Here is a 23,519-nt window from a genome sequence, read left to right as displayed (position 1 = left end):
ACTCTGCCCAGCTTTATACACATTAGGTTATATTCCTTTACAGCTTCCCATTAACTTCTTCAGTTTGCAGTAATTTTGGGGAACTGTGTGTATGTGTTATTAAGCAGTAATAATGTGTGTTCTTAACATGTAATTCTACTTATTGATATTTTAATAATTTTTAAATAAATTCCCAAAGATGCAATTACTAAGTCTGTAGAAGCAGAGAAGTAATTTTAGTCAGTTACAAAAATTAGGCCTTAACCCATTATGCCTTACTCACATCACTGTATACTCTACTACCCAAACCCTAAGTCTCCCAGATGAGCTATCATCATCCAGTGTACTCATCATCCAAGGCCAACATAAGCACCAACAGTGTTCAAACAATATTGTGAAACTATGCAAACATCGTTTGCATATATATATTTTGCATCTCTTGTATTTTTTTTATATATAAGTTGCGTATATTTATTTTGCATCTGTTGTATTTTTGCCATAGCACACATATGGAGGTCAGGGGGTGACATTTGGGAGTTACCTTCGTCACAGTGAAGGTCACAGATATCAAGCTCAGGTCGTCAGGCTTAATGGCAAGCACCTTTATGTACTCACCAATATCACTGGCCCCAGAGATGTGGCTTTTAAATCCAATTATAAGGAGTTTTGCTTTTAAAACAAGGGTAGAAAGTAGTAGAAAGTCTTGGATGTGTTTGGATTATGTATTTATTGAGTCAGGGTCTCAGTATAGCCTTGGCTGGCTGCAGATTGATGTGGGTCTAGGCTGACTTTAGCAAACAGAAATCTGATTGTCTCTGCCTCCTGGGTGCCATGATTAGAAGTGTGTACCACTATGCCTGGTGATATGCTTAATGCTAACTACAAAAAAAACCATTTTACTCATAAAGTGATAGTCCTTGGCATAGGGTGAAATCTCTGAAAATCCAGCAAATTAAACTATCCTACCTTTGTTTCTAATACAGACTGCCATCAACCACTCTATGACTGTCCCATGTGTGGGCTTGTCTGTACAAATTACCATATTCTCCAAGAACATGTGGACTTGCACTTAGAAGAAAACAGCTTTCAACAAGGTATATTTATGTCTAAAAATATTTCAACTTCTGCTTCTTTTAATACACATCTCTCAGGTTAATACCATGAATAGAGTCATACTGTTTTAAAGTAAATCTGTTTTTTAGATAATTCTCATGTAGCTGCACTGCTTTCCTTGAATTTGTTTTGCAGAAAAGTTATGAATTATAAACTGTGGTAACAACATCCCAGTGAAGCTTATATATCCTGGGTTTTGCTCCGATATGTGGAGGGCTCCTCTTTAAGATAGTACTTTTTAAACTGTGTGTCCTTATAAAGTTTTCATTGACAAGCCAAGACTGTTTTCTCATTGGTTTAAAGTAACGAAGTTAGCATTTAGCCAGCAAAACTTTTGAAGTAAGAAGCTGTCAATTTTAAAAACTGAATTTATGTGGACCTTGTAACTATTGTGTGACAAAATGATTCCTGGGGAGATACAACACACACATCTACTTAGCCCAGATCAGGAACCCACAGTAAACCAAAGTAGTGGTCACCAGAGTCTACTGTGGTGAACTGATGAGTTTTATTTGCATCACTTACAGGAGTATGGGTGAGGGGTTACTTACAGCTGTACATATTTCTCAAAGACAGCTGTATTACCAAGGCCCACTCAGTCATGGGGGAGAGCTCACAAAACCTGGAGCATACTGACAGCCTGCAAGCAGCTCAGGTGGTTGGAGAGTTCTTTCTAAGGTGCTCAGTTGGTCTAAACCTTTTCTAGGCAACAGGAGCTTGTCTGAGAGTTTTTGCAGTTTTAGCTCTCCCTTCTGTCAGAGGGATGTCAGCTTTTGTTACTTATTCTAGCAGGGAGGAGCCTAGTAAATCTGGTAAGTTTCAGGGACTTCCTAAAGCTTTTTTTTTTTTTTTTTTTAACTTTCCTGTTAAAAGAGCTCCTGTACAGGCTGGAATGTTTCAATCGCAAGGAAACTGTTTCATAGTAGTAATTTAAAAGTCTCAATATATGTTTCCAGTTGGTTGCCTTCTAAAATAATCAGTGTAAAATTGACTTTACAACAGTTTCCCTGTTTTCTCTCATTTTACATTGTATGTTTGTTCATATGTGTCTAAGTACTTGTGAGTGGGTATGTTTCTATGTGGACACCCTATGACAGCCTTGGATATCATCCTCAGAAATGCTATACAGCTCCTTTAAGAAGGGTCTCTGACTATCTTGGAGCACACCCATTAGGACTGATTCCAGGTTTGCTTCCTTCTCCACCTCTCTAATGCTGGAATTACAATCACAAACAACCATACCCACATGTTTTACATGGTTCTGGGCACTGAACTTAGGTCCTTATGTCTATGAGGAAAGCCCTTTCCTGACTAAGTTATGTCCTGAGCCTGTTGTCTGTCTTTTTAAATAATATTAAATACTTCATACAGAGCTCTAGAAGGGGTAGGGTCTTGTATGACTCACCTAGGGCCACTGAAAAATAGAGAAGTTGTTTATATTTTTATGACTCTGTCAGTATTTGGTAGTATGTAGGCAACTCCTAGTAAAGTAAGAAACTGTAGTGTGCAGTGACTTACTACCAATAACTGTGATCATGTACTTCCCTTGCTCATAACCACAAGAGGAAAATTACTAGAGCATTAATGGAGGATTGTCTCAGGTCAGTGGTTTTCTATGTCTACGCCAATTGACATGTCATTGTCATTATTTAGGGTTCCTGTTTCCGTAATAAAACACTACCAACAAAAGCAGCCTGGGTAACAAAAACGGTTTATTTTACCTAAACATTTCCAGGTAACAGTTCATCATTGAGGGTAGTCAGGGCAGGAACTCTAGGCAGGAAACTGTAGGCAGGAGCTGATGCAGAGGCCAGGAAGTGCTTCTTAGAGTACCCAAGACCATCAGCCCAGGGCAGTATCATCCACAAGGGCTGGGTCTTCTAACACCAGTCACTATGAAATGCACTGCAGACTTGCCTATGCTCAGTCTTTCCTTATTGTTTGTTTCTTGAGACAGAGTTTCACTATGTAGCTCTGGCTGTCTATGTGTAAACTCTAGCTTATGTCAAGTTACATAAAACTAGCCAGCATAACTATCTTCCTTTGAGTAAGATTATAAGAGGATGCTGTAAAAGGGGCAATCTTTTCAAAGCAGAATGTCTGGTAATTCTTCCTTTATGAATAGGCTTGGTATTCTATAAACCAATGAAAATAGTCTCAGGGCATGCTAAAAGTCAGTTGTGAATTACATGCCCAAGAATGAAAGGGAGAATTAGTAGGAAGGTGTAACAACAGCTGAGAGGTTTGTTTGCAAGAGAATATTCAGTTTTGGAACTAAATCAACAGGTTTGTGGACTATACCGTATGAATTGAGGAATACCTAGAAGACTCCTTAACTGTACCTTCTGGGTGTGTCCATAAGGGAGTTTCCAAGTGAAACTGATGTGTGTTTTGTCAAACAGAATGAAGAAGATCTGCATTCAGTGTGGGCAGGTAGCATCCTATGTAACTAGGATTCTAGATGGACCAGGAAAGCTAAAGAAGTGGCAAACTCACTTCGGCTCTTTCTTCTTGACTGAGATTTTTCTTTTTCCTGCTGCTGTTCCTTGCCATTATACTCCAGGGATTTGGCTTTTGGACTCTGGCACTCTTGTGATAATCTCCACCAGAAATTTTGAGCCTTTGACTTCATACTGAGATCTCTGGTTTTGCCAAACTGCTCTGTCTCTCAGGCTATCAAGAACTTTTCGTGTGTATCATTATGTGATCCATTCCCATATGATTCATGATATTTAATGATGTTCTCTCTATATCTGTCTGGGTGCATGTGTGTGTGGTGTTTCCTTATCTTGCCCTCAGTCCTGTTTTACTGGAGGACCCTAACCAGTAAAGAATTTAGGAAACAAACAAGGTACAACACAGAAGCCATTGACTAAGGAATCTGAGTTTCACTGAGAGAGAGGAAGCAAGGCGTTATGCTATAAATTTATTCAGCTTGTTCAGGTAAAAACTGTAACTGTAATAAAGGTTGGAGGTTGTAAATGTGTATTTTATATTCTTTTATTACTTTCTTCTTTCTCTCTGTTAGTTGTGTTCAGAGATGTCAATGACAAGGGTCACTCATCCTCTTACCTTTTGTCTTTCTCAGCAGGTGAAGGTGTTAGGATGTTCCCATTAGCTAGTTAATGAGAAATGCTTGTTAGAGCCTAAGCACTGACTGAATCTGGTTTGTTACTCTCCAATAGGCTTGGACAGAGTCCAGTGTTCTAGTGATAGAGAATTAGCTCACCAGCTTCAGCAAGAAGAAGACAGAAAGAGGAAATCTGAAGAGTCAAGACAAGAAAGGGAGGAGTTTCAGAAATTGCAGGTACAAAGATTAGTAACAGTTTTATTGAATAGAGTTCTTGTTTCCTAAATATAGTTGTGAGATGTCTGCCAAGGTTTAGAAATATGGGTCTGCCATTAAAAACTAAGGTTCACAGGCAAAAAGATTTCTACTAGTTTGTCCATGTTATGTAAAACTTATTTTTACCTCTGGATATTATAGTTTATGGGGGGGGGGGCATTTAAAAGTAGCTATTTCCAAAGCTGGAGAGATGGCTCAGTGGTTAGGAGTGCTTACTGCTGTGGTAGAGGACCTGAGTTCATTTTCTTACTTCAGGCAGCTTATAACTGCTTGTAATTCCAGCTGCAGGGAATTCCATTTTTATCGTTACCCACACATGCGTGTACACACACAAACACACACACACACACATACACACACACACACACATGGGTACACAGTAAAAATAAAAAAGTAAAGTTGTCATTCTGACTGGTGGCACATGCCTTTAATCCTTCCTAGCACTGGGGAAACAGGAAGGTGAAGCTCTTCAGTTTGAGACTAACCTGGGACACATTACAAACACAAAAAAAAAAAAAACAGTGTTCAGATATTAGAATAATCATTTGCAGGTAAATTATGTGAAACAAACAGGGTTTTGTTTTTTCTTCTTTCCTGGAAAATAAATATTTAGTGATTCCCCAGCCCCCAGATTAGACAAATGTTAGTAAAGTGTGCCCCGCAAAGCTATGCAAATGTTGTTGATGTGAAGCTGGTCACTGTACTGAGAACCTGTTTACTTAAAGCTTTTGTATATCCTTAGTCTGAAGTTTTTTTTAAAGAATACAGGTAAGACATCTTTTTATTTTAGTGATTATTCAGAGTTTAGTGGTTTGAGGACACATTTTCTTTATGTGATTGTAGTATCTAGTAGAATAAAGTGACACCATCTGAGGGATTGTAATGCATTAAAATTTTTAATGTTTCTTCCTTTTCTTTTTTAATTTGTGAACTATGTTATTTGTGCTGATAATGCTTGTAGAGTTTATACTGTCATTTGTATGTGTTAACAGGGTGCTATAAATAGAAAGTGTTTATGGACAGACCTAAAAATGTCTCCAGATTTATGTACATCTGAAAGCCTTTGGTATTGTGTATTATACATAGCATATTCTTCTGTTTTTGTTTTTTTTTTTGAAAGCCTTTAGTATTATGTATTATATATATAATTTTATTCTATTTTTTTTTCAGACATCTTACTCATGATTGTTTTTCCTTGAAATGTGTTTTGGAAGATCTAATTTAGGATCCCCCACTCCTCACAATTCATTGGTTATTTATTTATTTCCAAAAATTGTTTTTTATATCAGAATTCACAAAAGTAAAAAAATGGTTTTTTCCTAAGGTTTTTTTTTTTTTTGTCATATGTATTAGTTTTATACAGTACTATGATCCTACTTGTCTATAGAAACAACTAAAGGAAAGAATTTTTTATTAGGACTCATAATTTCAGGCTATCATAGTGGGAGACACATAGAGAGGCCATTCACATTATAGTGGAATAAATAGGAAGCCGATGGTATGACCGGAATTAGGCCTGCTCTTTACTGGCCTCTTTTGCCAGGGAAGCACAACTTCTTACAGGTTCCACAAAAGCCTCTCAAAATAGCACCTTGGTCTGAGACACAGGTATTCAAAACAGGGCCTCTGGTTTCATGTAAAATGCAGCACCATAGAGTATAAAAAGCCTTTTGAATTCCACAATACAGAAAGTCCCTAACATTTAAAGAGGTTTGTTATTGTGTTAGGTACTTGTAGCTGTGTTCAAATGTCTGACAAAAAGCAACATAAAGTGGAGCATGCTCATTTGGCATGCAGTTTGAGGGGATACACTCTGTCACCGCAGGGAAGACATGGCAGGAGGAATAGGAGGTGGCTGGTTTTTCTGCATCCTCAGTTAAGGAAGCAACAAAGTGGTTACAGGTCTCGGGGTACACTTTGTTCTTTTTATTCAGTCTGGTAGGTCACATGGGATTATCCAGTACATATTCAAGGCAGGTTTCCCACTTCAGTTAACCAAATTTATAAGCTCTCTCATATTCATTTCCCAGGGTTTGTTTCCATGTGATTTTTATTTTATTTTATTTACTACTTCTGTGCATTTGTGTGTATTTCTTCCCCAGTGCCATAGACCATATGTGGAAATCAGTTCTGCCCCTCCACTATGGGTTTCAGAGATTTAATTCAGTACATTAGCCTTGCATGGTAGATACTTTTACACACTGAACTATTCCACCAGCTGTTCGAACTTATCCAAAAACCCATCAAGTTAACAGTCAAAATGTACTATTTCAACTCTATTTGTCACCTTGACACCAAACACATCATTTTTACAAAAGATGTATTTACTTGTTTTATGCATGTAAGTACATGACTTCAAAGGATTTCATGATCTTTTTGAAAAGTGTAAGTGCAGAGTCTCTTGTGAGGTTTAACCAGTCTCTTAACTGTTAACCTGTATAATGTTATAAGACACATTCTGTGCTTCTACTATATGATGGTGCTGAGTGGGTGTTCTGATTCTAAAACGAAAGAATGATGACATAAAAGAAATATCAGACCAATGCAAACACACAGTGCAGCAGAGCAAGCACCAAACCTGTAGCTTCATGTTAGGCATTTGGGGCTTGAGGCTTGGGTAGTCCTTCCTCTCCTGCTCTGCTGCCTGTAGCACAAGTAGCCTTCTTTTGGACCATTTTCACCCATGCCTACGTAGATAGCCTATGGTTCTGTCATTGGCAGCATCCTAGGATCTCTATTACAACTTCTGCTTTACCTTCACAGCTTTACTCCCTGACCTCTTGGGGCCTTTTTGCAGGAAGTCAGCTATGGGAGGACTCTGCACATTCATGTCCTCAGTGGCTCACTCGAACCACAGTGCAAAATCCAATGAACCCTGCATCTTTCCTACCTGCACTATCAGTTCCACTTGGACAACATTCAAGTTCTGCTACCATCTTGGGATAGAGCCTTGCCCCTTGGACCACAGACGAAATTAATCTAGTGTGTCAACGATGGGAAAACTCTTTCCTATATGATAGGATTTTTGTTGTTGCTCTTTGTTTTTGTTTATATTTAGACAGCCCTTTAATAGCAGTCTCATTTTTGGCCTCCTCCTTTCAAATGAATTGTCCTTTTTTTTATTAGATGGAGCCTATAGTGGATAGAATAGAGGTTCCTTTGATCTCGATGCACAGTACCCATTATCTCTGCTAAAGTGCTTATCTCTTTTACATTATCTTAATCGTCCATTATTGTGAAGAGATATGATACCAAGGCAACTCTCATGAAAAAAAGCATCTAATTGGGCTTGCTTACAGTTTCAAAGAGTTAGTCCATTATCCTGTGGTAGAGTGTGTGGGGACATACCTGAAGGCATGGTGGTGCTAAGAGCAGGAGCTGGGAATTCACCTTGTCTCTGACACCTACTGAGCCCAGCTTCCACTGTTTACACTCTTCCTGGCATTGTGCTCTTTACACTCTACATGCATGGCCCTATAAGCTCTGCTTACAGTGTTCAAGGGCTTTTTAAGCCTGAAGTTTGAATCTTCCACAGTCCTCATAAACCATTTCCAGAGGCCTAACACACAACCTCACAGGCATGCCTAAAAGTTTGTTTTCATGATGATTTTAAAATTGTTTCAAATTGGTAATCAAGATTAACCATGACAATGATGTAACTCTGTAAGTGGTTTAGATCTCAGGAAGTTTATCCATAAAGGCAGTTTGTAGGCTTGAGTTTCTTAGTCCATTTTGCAAAAACACAGCTCATTTATGATGTAGCTTGATTGAGTGGTGTATGAACTAAGTAGATCTTACTTAGCGTTGGAATAAAATACCAAGTTCCCATAAGTTCTTTTGTAACCATTAATATCTTTGGAATTTTGCTTTTCTTAATGCCTTAACAGAAAGGTGGGTCTTTCATTTATATATTGTAAGAAAAGCAACTAATTATTTATAAGAATTACAGAAGCTTACAGAAATATCTAATTATTGTTATGGGTGTATGGTTTCATTTTCATTAAATCTTTACCTTGTATGAAAAATCCATTAACCAAAATATTTCTACATACATTTCCAAAGAAATGAGAGTTCTAAGTTTCCATGTGGTTGAAGTACAGGGACATAAAAATAAGTTATTTGTTTTTATGTTCAATAGCAGCAGTATGGTTTAGATAATTCTGGAGGATACAAACAACAGCAGCTACGACATATGGAGCTAGAAGTAAATAGGGGAAGAATGCATCCATCTGAATTTCATAGCAGAAAAGCTGCCATGTTGGAATCAATAGCTATTGGTATTGATGATGGAAAAACAAAAACTTCTGGTGAGTGCTTAAAAATCCAAGCCATGGTTTTAATATTGCATATACCACTAGAATAACAAAACCACTTGAATTTAATGAATTTTCAATCAACAGTTCATATAATTTGAGGTGAAATTGTATGTTCACATATCTTTTACAAAACATTTTAAAACTTCTAAACTATTTTTATAGTAAATAATTCACTTAAAATAATTTGGTTTCAATTATATTAACTTATAACAATGGAAAATGACCCTTTTGGATTATTTTCATTTTTATTAGCATATATTAATTATATATAATAATGTTTCAATATGATATTTTCATACATGTATGTAATATATTTTGGCCATACTTACCACCACCTCCTTACCCCTTTGTCCTCCGACTTCTGCTGCTCTCTTTTTCTCTTCCCAGCTCATATCCACCATTGCCCCTTGACCCCATTCATCCCTGTTTTCACATGGTTTTTGTTTGTTTGGGTTTATTTGGTTTGAGTTACAGGTTGCTTACAAGAGCATGAATGAAGGGTATTTAAAGGAACATGGGTAAGAAAAGTGATGTTTCTCCACCCCCAGTAACCTTTAACTTTCTCTAGCTTCTGTGGAAGGGGAAGGACCTTATTAGGTCACATCTAATCATGGTTTAATGTCTGTAAATCCACAGAGATGGGCGGATCCCTGTGAATGCCTCTTATCTCTGTGACAGTGTTTGCAAGCTTAGTCTTAGTAAGGTAAGACTTACTAAGGCATGCCGTGCCATGCCTAGAAGACAGCATTTCACATTTTATCTCTTCCTCAGGCTCTGCTGTTTAACAATGTCCTCTTAACTCGATTTTTCTTGAGCCCTGGAGGGATTAATGTAGATAACCCATTTAGGACTGACTATCAAATGGTCATTTATTCTCATTCAGTTCTTTGAGTAGTTACTGATACTCACTATCAAAAGAATCTTCTCTGATGAAATGTACAGCAATACTAATCTATGGATGTAACCGTAACAGTTAGAAGGCATGAGTTTAATAGGCATATTATGTCCATTTGGTGATAATATAGTAGCTTTCCTATGGGGCCCATGAGTTACTTTCCTAGGGGGATTTTGACCATATTTCAGTAGCAGACAAGACTTCTTCCCTCTTATGGATGCACATTCAATCTAAGCAAAAAGTGCTCAGTTATGCCAAAGCAGTCATGTCGCTGAACCTTTAGCCTAAATTATTGGTTAACTGAATACAATACAGAAACATAGTATAAACTACATGAATTTTACATCTATTAGAGCCACAATAAAGTAAAAATTAACATAAAATTGCAGAAGCATTTTCATTTATACCGAATTATGTGTTGATAAATTCATTATAAGTTAAAATATTATAAGTTGAAATTGTATTTTATATATATCTAAACTACTAAACATTGTAGCTTAGCAAATTGTTCTTTCCTAATATGGTGATTGACTGTAAGCACTATAGCTCAGTGTTCCATAGCTCAGGAACACTTAAATAGACAAAGTATGAATGTATTGCTTTGACAGTAAAATTTATAAAACTCCTGTTGAACTATCAGGAGTCTAAATTTCATCTAAAAATTTAAACACAGTGTCTATGGTACATTTTGAAAAATTGTCAGTATCAAGAGGGTTTTTTCCATAATACAGTAATCATCTTCACTTCACAAAAACTATTAATTGAAACATTTTATGTTCATTGTATAATCTTCCAAATCTGTATCACACTGGAAACACCACAATTGAAATATACACTAGCCTCATGTATATAATGGCCACCCTATTACTCATTTCATTTTTAATACTAAAAGCTTTATATAGTGTTTCTTCGGGCCTAAATGAGGATTGTTATGTACTTGACAGTTAGAGTGTATATAACATTCTGGGGACTTGCATAGTTCGCTAGTTATAGGACCAGCCCGTATTAATAAGCAGATCTGCCTTGTTAAAGATGGTATGCTATTTTTTCTGGTTACTGTTTTGTTTGCTTGTCCTGTTTTTATCCAATTATGGTTTTGTATCTCTTTAGGGTGATAATACAGTTTATATGGAAAGAGTTGTGTTCTTTTTTTAAAATTGAATAATTTATTTATTTACATTTCAAATGTTATCCCTTTTCCCAGGTTCCCTTCTGCAAATCCCCTATTCCATCCCCACTTACCCAAGATATTTTATATTATTGTTTACTTTTGTGTAGGGTGTTATTTTTTTAATTTCTTTTTCTGCCTGTTTATCTTTTGAGTAGAAGAGTGCTACCATTTGTTTGTGATAATTTTATATCCAGCCACTTGCTGAAGTTGTTTATCAGCTGTAGGATTTCTCTGGTGGAATTTTTGAGGTCATTTAAGTATACTATCCTACCATCTGCAAATAGTGGTATTTTGACTTCTTCCTTCCAATTTGTATCCCTTTAATCTCTTTTTGCTGTCTTATTGCTCTGGCCAGGACTTCCAGTTCTATATTGAATAGTTAGGGAGAGAGTGGACAGTTTTTTCTAGTCCCTAATTTTACTGGGATTGCTTCAAGTTTCTCACCATTAAATTTGATGTTGTCTACTGGTTTGCTGTATATTGCTTTTACTATGTTTAAGTATGAGCCTTGAATTTCTGACCTTTCTACGACTTTTAACATGAAGTGATGTTGAATTTTATCAAATGCTTTCTTAGCATCTAAAGAGATAATCATGAGATTTTTTCTTTGAGTTTGTTTATATAGTGGATGACTGATGGATTTTGAATATTGAAGCATCCTTGCATCCCTGAGATGAAGCCTACTTGATCATGGTGAATGAGTGTTTTGATGTGTTCTTGGATTCGGTTTGCAAGAATTTTATTGAGTATTTTTGCGTCAATGTTCATGAGGCCAATTGGTCTAAAGTTCTCTTTCTTTGTGGGGTCTTTGTGTGGTTTAGGAATAAGCGTAATTGTGGCTTCAAAGAATGAGTTTGGTAGTATATTACCTCTGTTTTTAGTTTGTGGAATAGTTTGAAGAGTATTGGTATTAGTCTTTGAAGGTCTGATAGAATTCTGCTATAAACCTATCTGGCCCTGGACTTTTTTTTGGTTGGGAGACTTTTAATGAGTGCTTCTATTTCTTTATGGGTTATGGTACTGTTTAGATGGTTTATATGATCCTGATTTATTTTTGGTACCTGGTATCTGTCTATAAAATTTTTTATTTCATCCAAATTTTCCAGTTTTGTTGAGTATAGGCTTTGGTAGCAGGATCTGATTTTTTTTTGGTGGGGGGTTTCCTCGGTTTCTGTTGTTAGTGCTTCCTTTTTATTTTTGGTTTTGTTAATTGGATACTGTCTCTATGCCCTCTAGTTTGTCTGGCTAAGAGTTTACCTATGTTATTGATTTTTTTTTTTTAAAGAACAGCTCTGTGCTTTGTTGACTCTTTGTATAGTTCTTTTGTTTCTACTTGGTGGATTTTAGTCCTGAATTTAATCATTTCCTGCTATTTACCCCTCTTGGGTATATTTGCTTCTTTTTGTTCTATAACTTCTAGGTGTGTTATCAAGCTGCTAGTATATGGTATTCCCAGTTTCTCTTTGCAGGCACTCAGAGCTATGAGTTTTTCTCCTAGTACTGTTTTCATTGTGTCCCATTAGTTTGGATATGCTGTGCCTGCATATTCATTAAAGTCTTAAAAGTCTTTAATTTCTTTCTTTATTTCTTCCTTGACCAAGTTATCATTGAGTAGAGCATTGTTCAGCTTCCGTGTGTATGTATCCTTTCTGTTGTTTTTGTTGTTATTAATGACCAGCCTTAGTCCATGGTGATCTAATAGGATTCATGGGATTATTTCAATCTTCATATATTTGTTAAGGCCTGTTTTGTGTCTGATTATATGGTTAACTTTAGAGAAGATACCTTCTTCTTCTGAGAAGAGAGTATATTCTTTTGTTGTAGGATGAAATGTTCTATAGATATCTGTTAAATCCATTTGTTTCATAACTTTTGTTAGTTTCACTGTGTCTTTGTTTAGTTTCTGTTTCCATGACCTGTCCATTGACAAGCATGGTGTGTTGAAGTCTCCTACTATTATTGTGTGTTGTGCAATGTGTTCTTTGAACTTTAGTAACGTTTCTTTTATGAATGTGAGTGCTTTTGCATTTAGGGCATAGATCTTTAGAAATAAGCATTCATCTTAGTAGATTTTTTCTTTAAAGAGTATGAAGTGTCCTTCTTTATATTTTTTAATAAGATTGAAAGTCGATTTTATTCGATTTTGTAATGGCTATTTCGGCTTGTTTCTTGAGATCATTTGGTTGGAAAATTTTTTCCCAATCCTTTATTCTGAAGTAGTGTCTGTCTTTGCCACTGAGGTATGAGTTTCCTGTATGCACAAAATGCTGGGACCTGTTTACATATTCAGTTTGTTAGTCTGTATCTTTTTTGGGGGAAATTGAGTCCGTTGATGTTAAGAGATATTAAGGACCTGTGATTTTGGCTTTCTGTTATTTTTGTTAGAGGTAGTATTATGTTTGTGTGGGTATCTTCTTCTGGGTTTATTGCAAGATTACTTTCTTGCTTTTCCTATGGTGTAGTTTCTCTCTTTGTGTTTGAGTTTCCCATATATTCTTTGTAGAGCTGGATTTGTGGAAAGATATTGTGTACATTTGTTTTTGTCAAAGAATATCTTGGTTTCTCCATCTATGATAATTGAGAGTTTTACTGGATATAGGGCTGACATTTGTGTTCTCTTAGGTTATATATGACCTCTGCCCAGGTTCTTCTGGCTTTTAGAGTCTCTGGTGAAAAGTCTGGTGTCTTTCTGATAGGTCTGTCTTTATATGCTACTTGACCTTTTCTCGTACTGCTTTTAATATCCTTTCTTTGTTTTGTGCATTTGGTGTTTTGATTACTATGTGAAATGAGGATTTTCTATTCTGGTCCAGTCTATTTGGAGTTCTGTATGCTTTTTGTATGTTTGTGGGCATCTCTTTCTTTAGGTTATGGAAGTTTTTTTCTATAGTTTTGTTGGAGATATTTACTGGTTCTTTAAGTTGGGAAACTTCTCTCTTTTCTGTACCTCTTATACATAGCTTTAGTCTTCTCATTGTGTCTTGTATTTTCTAGATGTTTGGGGTTAGGAGCTTTTTGATCTTCACATTTTCTCTGACTGTTATGTCAAGGTTTTCTATGGTATCTTCTGCCCCTGAGATTCTCTCTTCCATCTCTTCTATTCTGTTGGTGATGTTTGCATCTATGACTCCTGACTTCCTTCCTTCGTGTTCTATCTCCAGCGTTGTCTCCCTTTGTGATTTCTTTATTGTTTCTATTTCCATTTTTAGATCCTGTTTGGTTATATTTAATTTCTTCACTTCTTTCATTGTGTTTTTCTGTAATTCTTTAAAGGAGTTTTGTGTTTCCTCTTTAAGGGTTTCTACCTGTTTACCTGTGTTCTCCTCTATTTCTTTAAGGGAGTTATTTGTGTCCTTCTTAAAGTCCTGTAAATTTAAATCAGAACCTTGCTCTTTTGTTGTGTTGGGGTCTCCAGGACTTGCTGTGGTGGGAGAACTGGGCTCTGATGATGCCATGTGGCCTTGGTTTCCTGTGCTTAGGTTCTTGCACTTGCCTCTTGCCATCTGGTCATTTCTGGTGTTTGCTGGTCTTGCTGTACAGCCTTGTTCCTCCTCTAAGCCCATTTGGCAGCACTTCTGGGGGATGAGCTCTTTCTTGGGTATGGAAAGCTGTGGCTCAGGGTCAACTCCAGGGTACAGACAGAAACGGAAAGGTTCCTGTCCCAGGCTGTTCCTTAATTTTTGTGTCCTGAGGACTCTGGGTGGTTGCCTCTTTGGCCAGGTATTTGAGCAGAGATGGTGGTCTGACCTGTGCTCTCAGATGTGTTAGCACTCTGGGAAACTAGCTCTCTCTTCTTGGGATTTGGGTATGGTGAGCTGTGGCCCAGGGTCAGCTCCTGGGTTCCTGGGTCCTGAGGGCTCTGGGTTGGGGGTCTTTTGGAGCAGAAATAGTGGTTTGACGTGTGCTCTCATGTGTCTTAGCACTCCTGGGAAACTAGCTCACTCCTCTTGAGATATGGGTATGGAGAGCTTTGGCACAGGGTTAGCTCTGGGTGCAGCAACAGTTGCATTTTTATGACTAGACTTTTTTTTTTTTAAAAAAAGATATGATCTCTTAGATATGGAGAGATAGCTAAGAGGTTTAGAGCACTTTTTGCTCTTGGAGAAAACCCAGGTTTAATTCCCAGCACCCACCTGGTAGCTCAACACAGTCTCTAACTCCAGATCCAAGGTATGAAGAATGTTTATTCATATAAATACACACATCTTGTGTGTGTGTGTGTGTGTGTGTGTGTGTGTGTGTGTGTGTGTGTGTGTGTGTGTGTGTTGTTTTAGAGACATGATCTCACTAGATAGCCCAGGCTGTCCTACAGCTCCCTTTGTGGATTAAGCTGGTCTTAAACTCACAGAGATCTATATACCTCTGCCTCTCACGTTCTATGATTTAAATCCATGGACTGCTGTACCAGACTTGTGTATGGTATCTTTACTTAAAAGTTTTAAATTTGAATATATTTTTTAAATGTCTCATGGTTTTTGGAGGCTAGTTTGAGACTCGGTAGCACAGGCTGACCTGGAATTGATTGGTTAGCCCTGGCTGTCTTCAGACTCTCAGCGGCCCTCTGCCTCAGACTTTCAGTGCTAGGATTACATCTATAATCCACCACACACAGCAAATCTCTCAGTTTTTGTTTTTATCGTGTGTGTTTTAGGTGGAAGGTTTGTTTTTATTTTATTTGTTGATTTTTTTTTTTTTTTTTAGATCACAAATGTGCGTTTCTTTAAATATGCTGATTTAAATTTCACCTGCATATATGTCTGTACTATTTACATGCTTGGTGCCCATGAGGCTAAAACTGGGCATCAGATACTCTAGAAATGGAGTTATAGATGTTTTAACCACTATATGTGTGCTGAGAATAGAGCCTGTGTCCCTATGTTTTTATTTTTAATCTACCTGGTTTCTTTGTTTATGGGGATAGAGTGGGGCTGAGATTGGAAGGAAAGAGGAGATCTAGGGTTTTTTTTTTTTTTTTTTTTGGTCCTTACTTATACCAGTGTTATATTTGTATGCACTTACATCTAACTAATGCAAGTTTTTGGGTTTTTTTTTTCCTGACACCAGTTGTTGAGTTTGTTTTCCTTCTGCATAGTTGTCAAAGGCCCTGGAGTTTGTGTTGTTTTTGAGCTGCCCAGTGTGGACACTGGAAACTGAGGTCATGTCCTTTGTAAAAGTAGCAAGGATCTCTTTCTGCTGAGCCATCTCACCAGCTCTGTGGCAAAGATTTTATTTATTTTTGTTAATTATACAGGTGTCTATTAGAATAGTCATTTTATAGCCTTGTATTTTAAACAGTAACGTATAATTTAACAATAGGTAGCTTATTTAGAAAACATCTAAGGAAATTCAGGAATTAAAAATACTTCTATGAAAAACATTTTGTAAAAAAAAATAAAAACTTACTTTTTAAAGATATATTTGCTTTCTGTAAGTACACTGTACACTGTCATTGTTGTAAGACACACCAAAAAACGGCATTAGATTCCATTACAGATGGTTGTGAGCCACCATGTGCTGGGAAGTGAACTCAGGACCTCGGAAGAGCAGTCTGTGCTCTTCACCACTGAGCCATCTCTCTGGCCCCAGGAAACTGTGGCTGTGTGGAATTATTGCTAAGATGAAGGTTACCAGGAAATGAAATTATTCCTGTCGTACATGTAACAAGCATGGCAGAGCACACTCAAATATATACTACTTATAGGTTCCCCCTTTCCTTCTTAAAGGACTGTCTCATCCAAGTCGACATTCATCTTTCTGTTACCACGTACCTACCTACTCTGCGTAACTTAGACACTTAGACTCCTGCATGTCACTTCACTATTTTCTCCATATATAAACTTGTACTCAGTAACGAGTCATTTCCATTATTCTTTTTTCTTTTTCTTTTTCTTTGATGTGAATTTTATTTGTTTTTTTCTTAATTTATAACTAATTTCTGTTCTTTATGGTAGTAGGGATAGCTATCTCTACTGGTTACATGATTGTTTTTTGTTTTTGTTTTTTATCTATCTCCCTAAAGACATTTTGTGTGTGTGTGTTTCATTCAAATAAAATACATGTATTGACTTTTTTTATGCCACATAGTCTGAAAAAGCATGAACTACTTAACAGACATCACTGCACTGAAGTGGGTAACTTCAGAGTTTTTAAAGAAAACCAAATATTCACAAAAACCCTGTAATGACCTGCTATGACAAAGTGTGACTAGATAAGAAGGGGACATAAAAAAATTAAGTGCAGTCTTTATTCTTGAGAATCAGAAAAAGTAGTTAAAGATGGTGTTTGTTCTTAAAGGGTTTTTAGGATTCTAAATGGGGGAATATTCTAAAAGGAAGAATCATGTGTAACTTGTCTGAATACCTTGCTTAATCAAATTCTAGCATTTGCTCTAGAGTTGTTTTCCAGGGATGTTGTCACACTTATCTTTTTATGGCTTACTATCCTGTTATGTATGCAAAGTGTAATGCTGAAATTAAATTAAAACCCATAGGCATAATTTGCTTTTTGGATCACAAACAATTTTACGTCAAGAAGAATGCTAAAAGAGATGGAGGCCACATTGCAACAGGCTATATATAAGCTGTAGATTAATAAATACCTTATAGGTTGTCAGGAGGTACTTTCTTTTAAGTGGAAACTGGTCGGCTAAGACTGAGCAAGCTCTAGTAGTGCATGTAATCAATAGAAATATAAGAAGAGTATTTATTCTACAAATATACTTTTGTGTCCTAGACTTTGCAGTCGAAGGACTTAGAGATGCAGGAAGTATTATTTTAGTGTTGAACACTTGGGTTGTGGGGACAGTACATGAGCTAAGGTTGTAGCAATGAGAAGTAAATTAAAGCTGAGTTGCAAGAGTTTTTCTTTGGAGCTTGAGGCCAATGTGAGATATATAAGCAGCCATTTAATGATGACAAATGAATCTTTCTAATGAAGTGTTTTAAATCTCTTACATTTTAGGAATCATTGAAGCCCTCCATAGATATTATCAGAACATTGCCACAGATGTGAGGTGTGTGTGGCTCTCTACAGTAGTGGACCACTTTCACTCATCTTTTGGGGACAAAGGTTGGGGTTGCGGTTATAGAAATTTCCAGATGCTGCTTTCATCATTACTGCAAAATGATGTGTATGGTGACTGCTTGAAAGGTATGTAAAGTACAATTACCATCTCAGCATATGATATATAGAACGTATTAGGAGTACTTATGCCTTAGAAACTCATATGTGATTACATTATATTATTGTTCAGTGTATTGGTACCTGCCTTGTGACCTATTTGCTTACATAATTTCAGGTATGTCAGTTCCTTGTATTCCAAAAATTCAGTCTATGATTGAAGATGCATGGAATGAAGGTTTTGATCCTCAGGGGGCCTCTCAGCTTAATAACAAATTACAGGGAACCAAGGCCTGGATTGGAGCATGTGAGATTTATATACTTCTGACCTCAATGAGAGTAAAGTATGTACTTGTAAACTACAGCTAACATTATTGTGTTCATTGAAAATTGTCAGCATTAAATTTAGTGTGACTAAAGTTGCAACTGTCTTAGCTTATATTTTCATGCTGATAAAAGTAACTTCAGTGAGAAAGGGTTTCTTTTGACTTACAGTTTCAACCGATACATTCCATCGTGTGGGAAGCAGGGAAGACATGGTGGCAGACAATAGGAGACTGGCTGTTACTCACATTGCTTTGGTAGTCAGGAAGCAGTGCCTCAGTAGGAAATGTAAACCTGCTAAAAAGGCTTAAGGCCTGTCTCCAGTGACCTGCTCCCTCTAGCGAGGTGGCTTCTCCTTCTAGTTTCCACAACCTTCCCAAACAGCACTGCTAGTTCACCAAGTCCAACATGTGCGCCTAAGAGGGGCACTTCACATTCAAACTACAGCAAAAACCTGTAATATTTTCTATATGTCATAACTTAGAGACAAAAATGGGCTGTGTACATAGAAGCTTGTAGTAATCAAAATACTAAATGTTTTTGGTTATACTTTAAAATAGTTTTGGAGTAACCAGAAGTGAGCTCAACAATCTCACTTATTCAAGATGACTACACCTTAGCCTGGGGCCAATAGGGGATACATGGATGTAGAAATGTGAATTGCCACACTTTCCTATGCTCTTCTCTGTGGGATTGAAGAAAATGGAACATATTCAGAATTTCTTCTTATGTTTATTTATTTATTTATGGAAGAAAATATTTAGAATAATTTTGACTAGTACAAATGATTTCTGGGGATTAAAACCAGAATTTAGCTTCTTTATTTTTTCTTTTAAATAAAGATATACAAAAACTTATTGACTTTTTAATCTGTTTTTGTGTTTGTACTGTTGTAAATTTGCTGAGTACAGAACAATCCTACAAGAATCAGTTTTTTTAACTTAAAAACTGACTATTTTGAAGTTATATGTATAGATGCATGTTGAGATGCATGTGCGTACGAGTGCAGGTGCCTTTGGAATCCCCTGGCATTGGAGTTATCAGGCATTTCTGACTAAGTGTGGGTCTTTTGCAGAGTATATGTGCTTTTAGCAACTGAGCTATTTCCCTAAGCACCTTACTTTCTGACTGTGTGTGTTTGCCTGTGTATGTGAAGACAAAGTTGTGGAGCTGTTCTTTCCTCCCACGTTGAGGCGGGCTCTGGGGACTGAACTCAGGTCACCAAGCTTGCACAGCAAACACCTTTACTTGTTGACCCATCTTGCCAGCAAAACTGTCAGCTTCTAGTTGATTATCAGAACTAGACATTAGAATAAAGGTGATAATGTCTCAGGTTATTGTATATGAGGTTTAAAAGTCAAGTATAGTCTTTATTTGCTATTCAGGAAGGAGTACTTGATATGTTATGAAATCTTGTAACCTTTAGCTCATTTGTCAGTCTTACTACAAATGATTTGAAAATTTGTGATGATTTGAATAATTATTTTTCCCACAGAATGATCTCTTAATTAAGAGTAAATATTTGTGCTTACTTTTTTCTTCAAAGGAAGTAATAGCAACACAATTTGTTCTAGATTAGCATTTTTGTTAGAATAATTACATTTATGCAAAAATTTGTAAAGTATTCACTAAATGATCTGCTTTGTCAATTGTTTAGGTGCCGAATTATTGATTTTCATAAGTCAACTGGTCCTTCGGGTACACACCCTCGCTTATTTGAATGGATATTGAATTACTATTCTTCAGAGACAGAAGGGACTCCTAAGGTTGTGTGTACATCTAAACCTCCTATCTATCTCCAGCATCAGGGTTAGTAGATGTCCCATATACAGCTGTGGTATTTTTAAGTTAGCAGATGACTCTTGCACATGGACAAAGAGTGTTGTGGTGATTGTCAGAGCTACTTCTCGTCTGGTCCCTTTTGGGGACCAGCGTCCTGAGGCCTTTGCATTTCCTGTCCTCAGTTTCTGCTTCACTGCTTTGATTATTTATTCCTGTCCTCCTCTAGTTTTTGCCCATTTGTCACTTAAGTCTTTTCAGACCACACTTATTTAAAAGTGAACATGTATGTGTGTGTGTGTGTGTGTGTGTGTGTGTGTGTGTGTGTGTGTGTGTGTGTGCTCGTGTGCTAAGCACACAGAAGCCTACAGAGAAATCGAATGTATATAGTAATGTCTGTGTATAGGTGTGACATTTTAACTGCTATTTATGCATTAAATAGGTCACAGCCGGACAGTTGTTGGAATTGAAGAAAGAAAAAACCGAACATTATGTTTGCTAATATTTGATCCTGGATGTCCTTCTCGAGAAATGCAGAAGCTGTTAAAGCAGGATATGGAGGCTGGTAGTCTCAGGCAGCTGCGGAAGTCGGTGGGAAATCTAAAACATAAGCAGTACCAGATAGTAGCAGTAGAAGGTGTTCTTTCCCCAGAGGAGAAAGTTGTAAGTACCTCTGTATTGAGTGAAGTAGTTCAAAATTTTTAGTTAAAAATCAGTGTTGTCTTTTATTTTATCTCCTCGTAACTCATTCTGTTTCATGAAATGACAAATACATTTGTCTTTAATACCACTGAGTTTCTGGAATGGACATTTTTAAAGTTAGATGGTATCTAAATGCCTTTCAGTTGTTTAACTCATCTTCATAAAACGTCAATTTTATAATTTAAATTTAAATTTTCATAGTGAGTGATAAATAATAATAACATGGTTATAAAAATAGTTCATAGCCTAACTCATGTGGTCTTACTGTTTATTAAAATGAGGTTCTGAAGTGATATTTTCTGTCTTGGTCTTCTGGTTACGCTCAGTTCTAGAATAACTCTTGCCTTTATCCTCTGTAGGGAAGTGATGAGTTCCATTCCTGAGGAATTTCTAGGGGTTAGCATTACCTCCACTGAGGGTAAAGGCTGCAGCACATCACAGCACATGAAGCCTACAAGTACATAGGACCCCAGAATCTTAAAAGTTTTCATTTTGGTTTTATTTTTAATTGTATGTACTTATACATGCCTATATTTGGATTATGCATGTGACTGCTGTGATCACAGAAGTCAGAAAAGGCATTAGATCCCACGGGCTTGTAGTTACAGGTGGTTGTGAGCTGCTGGCTGTGGGTGCTGCGGAACTCATTTGGGCCCTCTCAAGAGCACTGTGCCCTCAACTATTGAGTACTTCTCCAGCCAGGGTCTGGAGATTGTATGGGAAAAGGAAAAGGACTGGTTACCTCATTTTGTTTCCCTCTAAAAATGAAGCAGAATACTTGAGGGGGACATTGGAAATAATGGAATTGGGGGAAAGAACCAACGTGTGAAATGGGAGCTAGCTACAGCTACTCGCTTGAAACAGAAAGACAGTGTACTAGGTTATTCTATTTAGTTATGCTTTAAAAGATTTTTCTACAATGTGTTTAATCCTATGTGGCTGGCTTCTTTGCAATCCTTTAATAAGTATGGCCAGATAAAGTTAGGGCTCATTTTAATTATTGTTGAGTATTATGATGCTCGCTTACACAGTAAGTTTTGAGTATAGCCCATACATGTTGTCATGGGCTCTGAGTGAACAAAATGTTAACTGACTTTAATGTTCTCATTTTGGAAAGTGGGTCACTATTGCTGTTAGAACATTAAACATGTTTTTTTTTTTTTCTTTACTTTTGACATTGTTCTTTTGGGGTGAGGGAGTGTTAGATGGTAACTGTGCCTTTAAGAATTGTAGCTCTTGAAAGCGCTTTAAACATATCAGTGCATACAACATTACTCTCAAACATGTTATAAAAAGGGATGCTTATACCAAGTAGCAAAGTCAGCCCTGCAGTTTGGCCAGTCATCCAGAGCTTTGACTTGTTGCCTCTTGGAGGAACCGAGGCATCGCTTCAGCCCTAGTTCTCATACTTTTTATTAAGTTTTATTAACTTACATGTATATAACACGTCCTGATTATTTTCACTACCTCTATCTTAGTTTTTCATTGTGTTACCCCAGTACTTTGAACTGGACTCAACCTAATCTTGTTCAGTTCAGCTTAGTTTAATATGCTTTAGTTTATAAACTAAACTTTGGAAATAACAGAAACAGTAAAAATTTCCTTTATAAAAAGTATTTGTTAACTCTGTAAGACTTTTTTTATATATGTATACAATATGTTTTGATCATGTGGTTTTTACCCCTAGTCCCACAAACTCCTCCCACATCAGCTCCCACCATACCCCAATCTTGTCCTTTCTTTTTCTTATAACCCATGGAGTCCAGTGTGTGCCATTCCTGAGTGTGAGACCAGCCAGCCACTGGAGCATGGTCAGTCTACCAAGAGCCATATTCTTAAAGAAAACTGACTCTCCCTCACCCCAAAGCCAACTGTCGCTAGCTCCTCAGCCAGGAAAGGGGGCTCAGGCTACCTGGAACTCACTATGTAGTTCAAGCTGGCCTTGAACTCATAGAGATCCATCTGCCTCTGCCTCCCAAGTGGTAGGGTTTAATAAGTTTTAAGGGACATGTTTAGGGTACTAATGAGGTACCCCAAGTTTTCAAAAAGCTCTTTGCTCTGTCTTTCTTTTAGCTACTTCTTTGGTTCCTGGTGTGTCTTGCTTCCTTCACATATCTGTATTTCTTTGTGTGTCCATATTTTTACATTTGATATAGTCCATTGACACATAATATTTTGTTTTATTCTTTTCTCTTTATCTAGAATTTTCTTTAATGACTAAACTTTTAAAAATATATTTACTGTATTTTTTTAAGTTTTAGGTTATAATTTTCACTAGGACTTTTCATTGCTATGTTGGAAAATATCTGGGTTTTATTTTCCACGTTAAAATAATAAGATACAGGTTGACAAGATAGCTCAGCAGTCAAAGGTACTTTACCAAGCCTGGCAAACTTGATCCTTAGCACCCACCCAGTATAAAGAGAACTGACTTCCACAGCTGTGCTGTGAGCTCCCTGCATATGTTATGGCATATGTGAACACACCACACTCACACTCACCGGGGGGCGGGGAGAGAACAATAAATGATACTAAATGTTGTAAAGTGATAATATAGAATAATTAGTTAATTTCTAGATTATAATTCAAAGCCTTTTTGTCTTTCTTATTCTTTTTCAAGGCCAGGATACAAGCTTCTCAAGTGTTTACAGCAGAGAAGATTCCTTGACACAAATATTTTTGTGATTTTGTAATTATCTTTTTTCTGATATTGAACTCTGATACAGTTGAAGAATTTGATTTCACTTAAGTCCTTGATATATTATTTAAGTTATA

At 36.9% G+C, this 23,519-nt stretch overlaps 1 protein-coding gene across 4 annotated transcripts in view; it reads left to right on the top strand.

The window, feature by feature from the left end:
• ZUP1 (zinc finger containing ubiquitin peptidase 1) overlaps positions 1-23,519 on the top strand; it is a 28,625-nt gene extending 5,106 nt beyond the window's left edge. For 3 of the 4 annotated variants that reach the window (XM_080937836.1, XM_080937834.1, XM_080937835.1), the window contains exons 3-10: positions 963-1,073; positions 4,278-4,399; positions 8,577-8,745; positions 17,781-17,969; positions 18,118-18,283; positions 19,921-20,072; positions 20,485-20,705; positions 23,365-23,519. In XM_080937836.1, the coding sequence (XP_080793962.1) occupies positions 963-1,073; positions 4,278-4,399; positions 8,577-8,745; positions 17,781-17,969; positions 18,118-18,283; positions 19,921-20,072; positions 20,485-20,705; positions 23,365-23,412 (1,178 nt within the window). In that variant the 3' untranslated portion in view covers positions 23,413-23,519. The remainder of the gene's footprint in view (positions 1-962; positions 1,074-4,277; positions 4,400-8,576; positions 8,746-17,780; positions 17,970-18,117; positions 18,284-19,920; positions 20,073-20,484; positions 20,706-23,364) is intronic. The other variant, XM_080937837.1, reaches the window with a different exon arrangement.

This window comes from Micromys minutus, assembly GCF_963924665.1.
Source record: "Micromys minutus genome assembly, chromosome: 25".
Lineage (NCBI taxonomy): Eukaryota > Metazoa > Chordata > Mammalia > Rodentia > Muridae > Micromys > Micromys minutus.
Note: the sequence above shows the minus strand (reverse complement) of the source record. Positions and strands in the feature narration are given on the sequence as shown.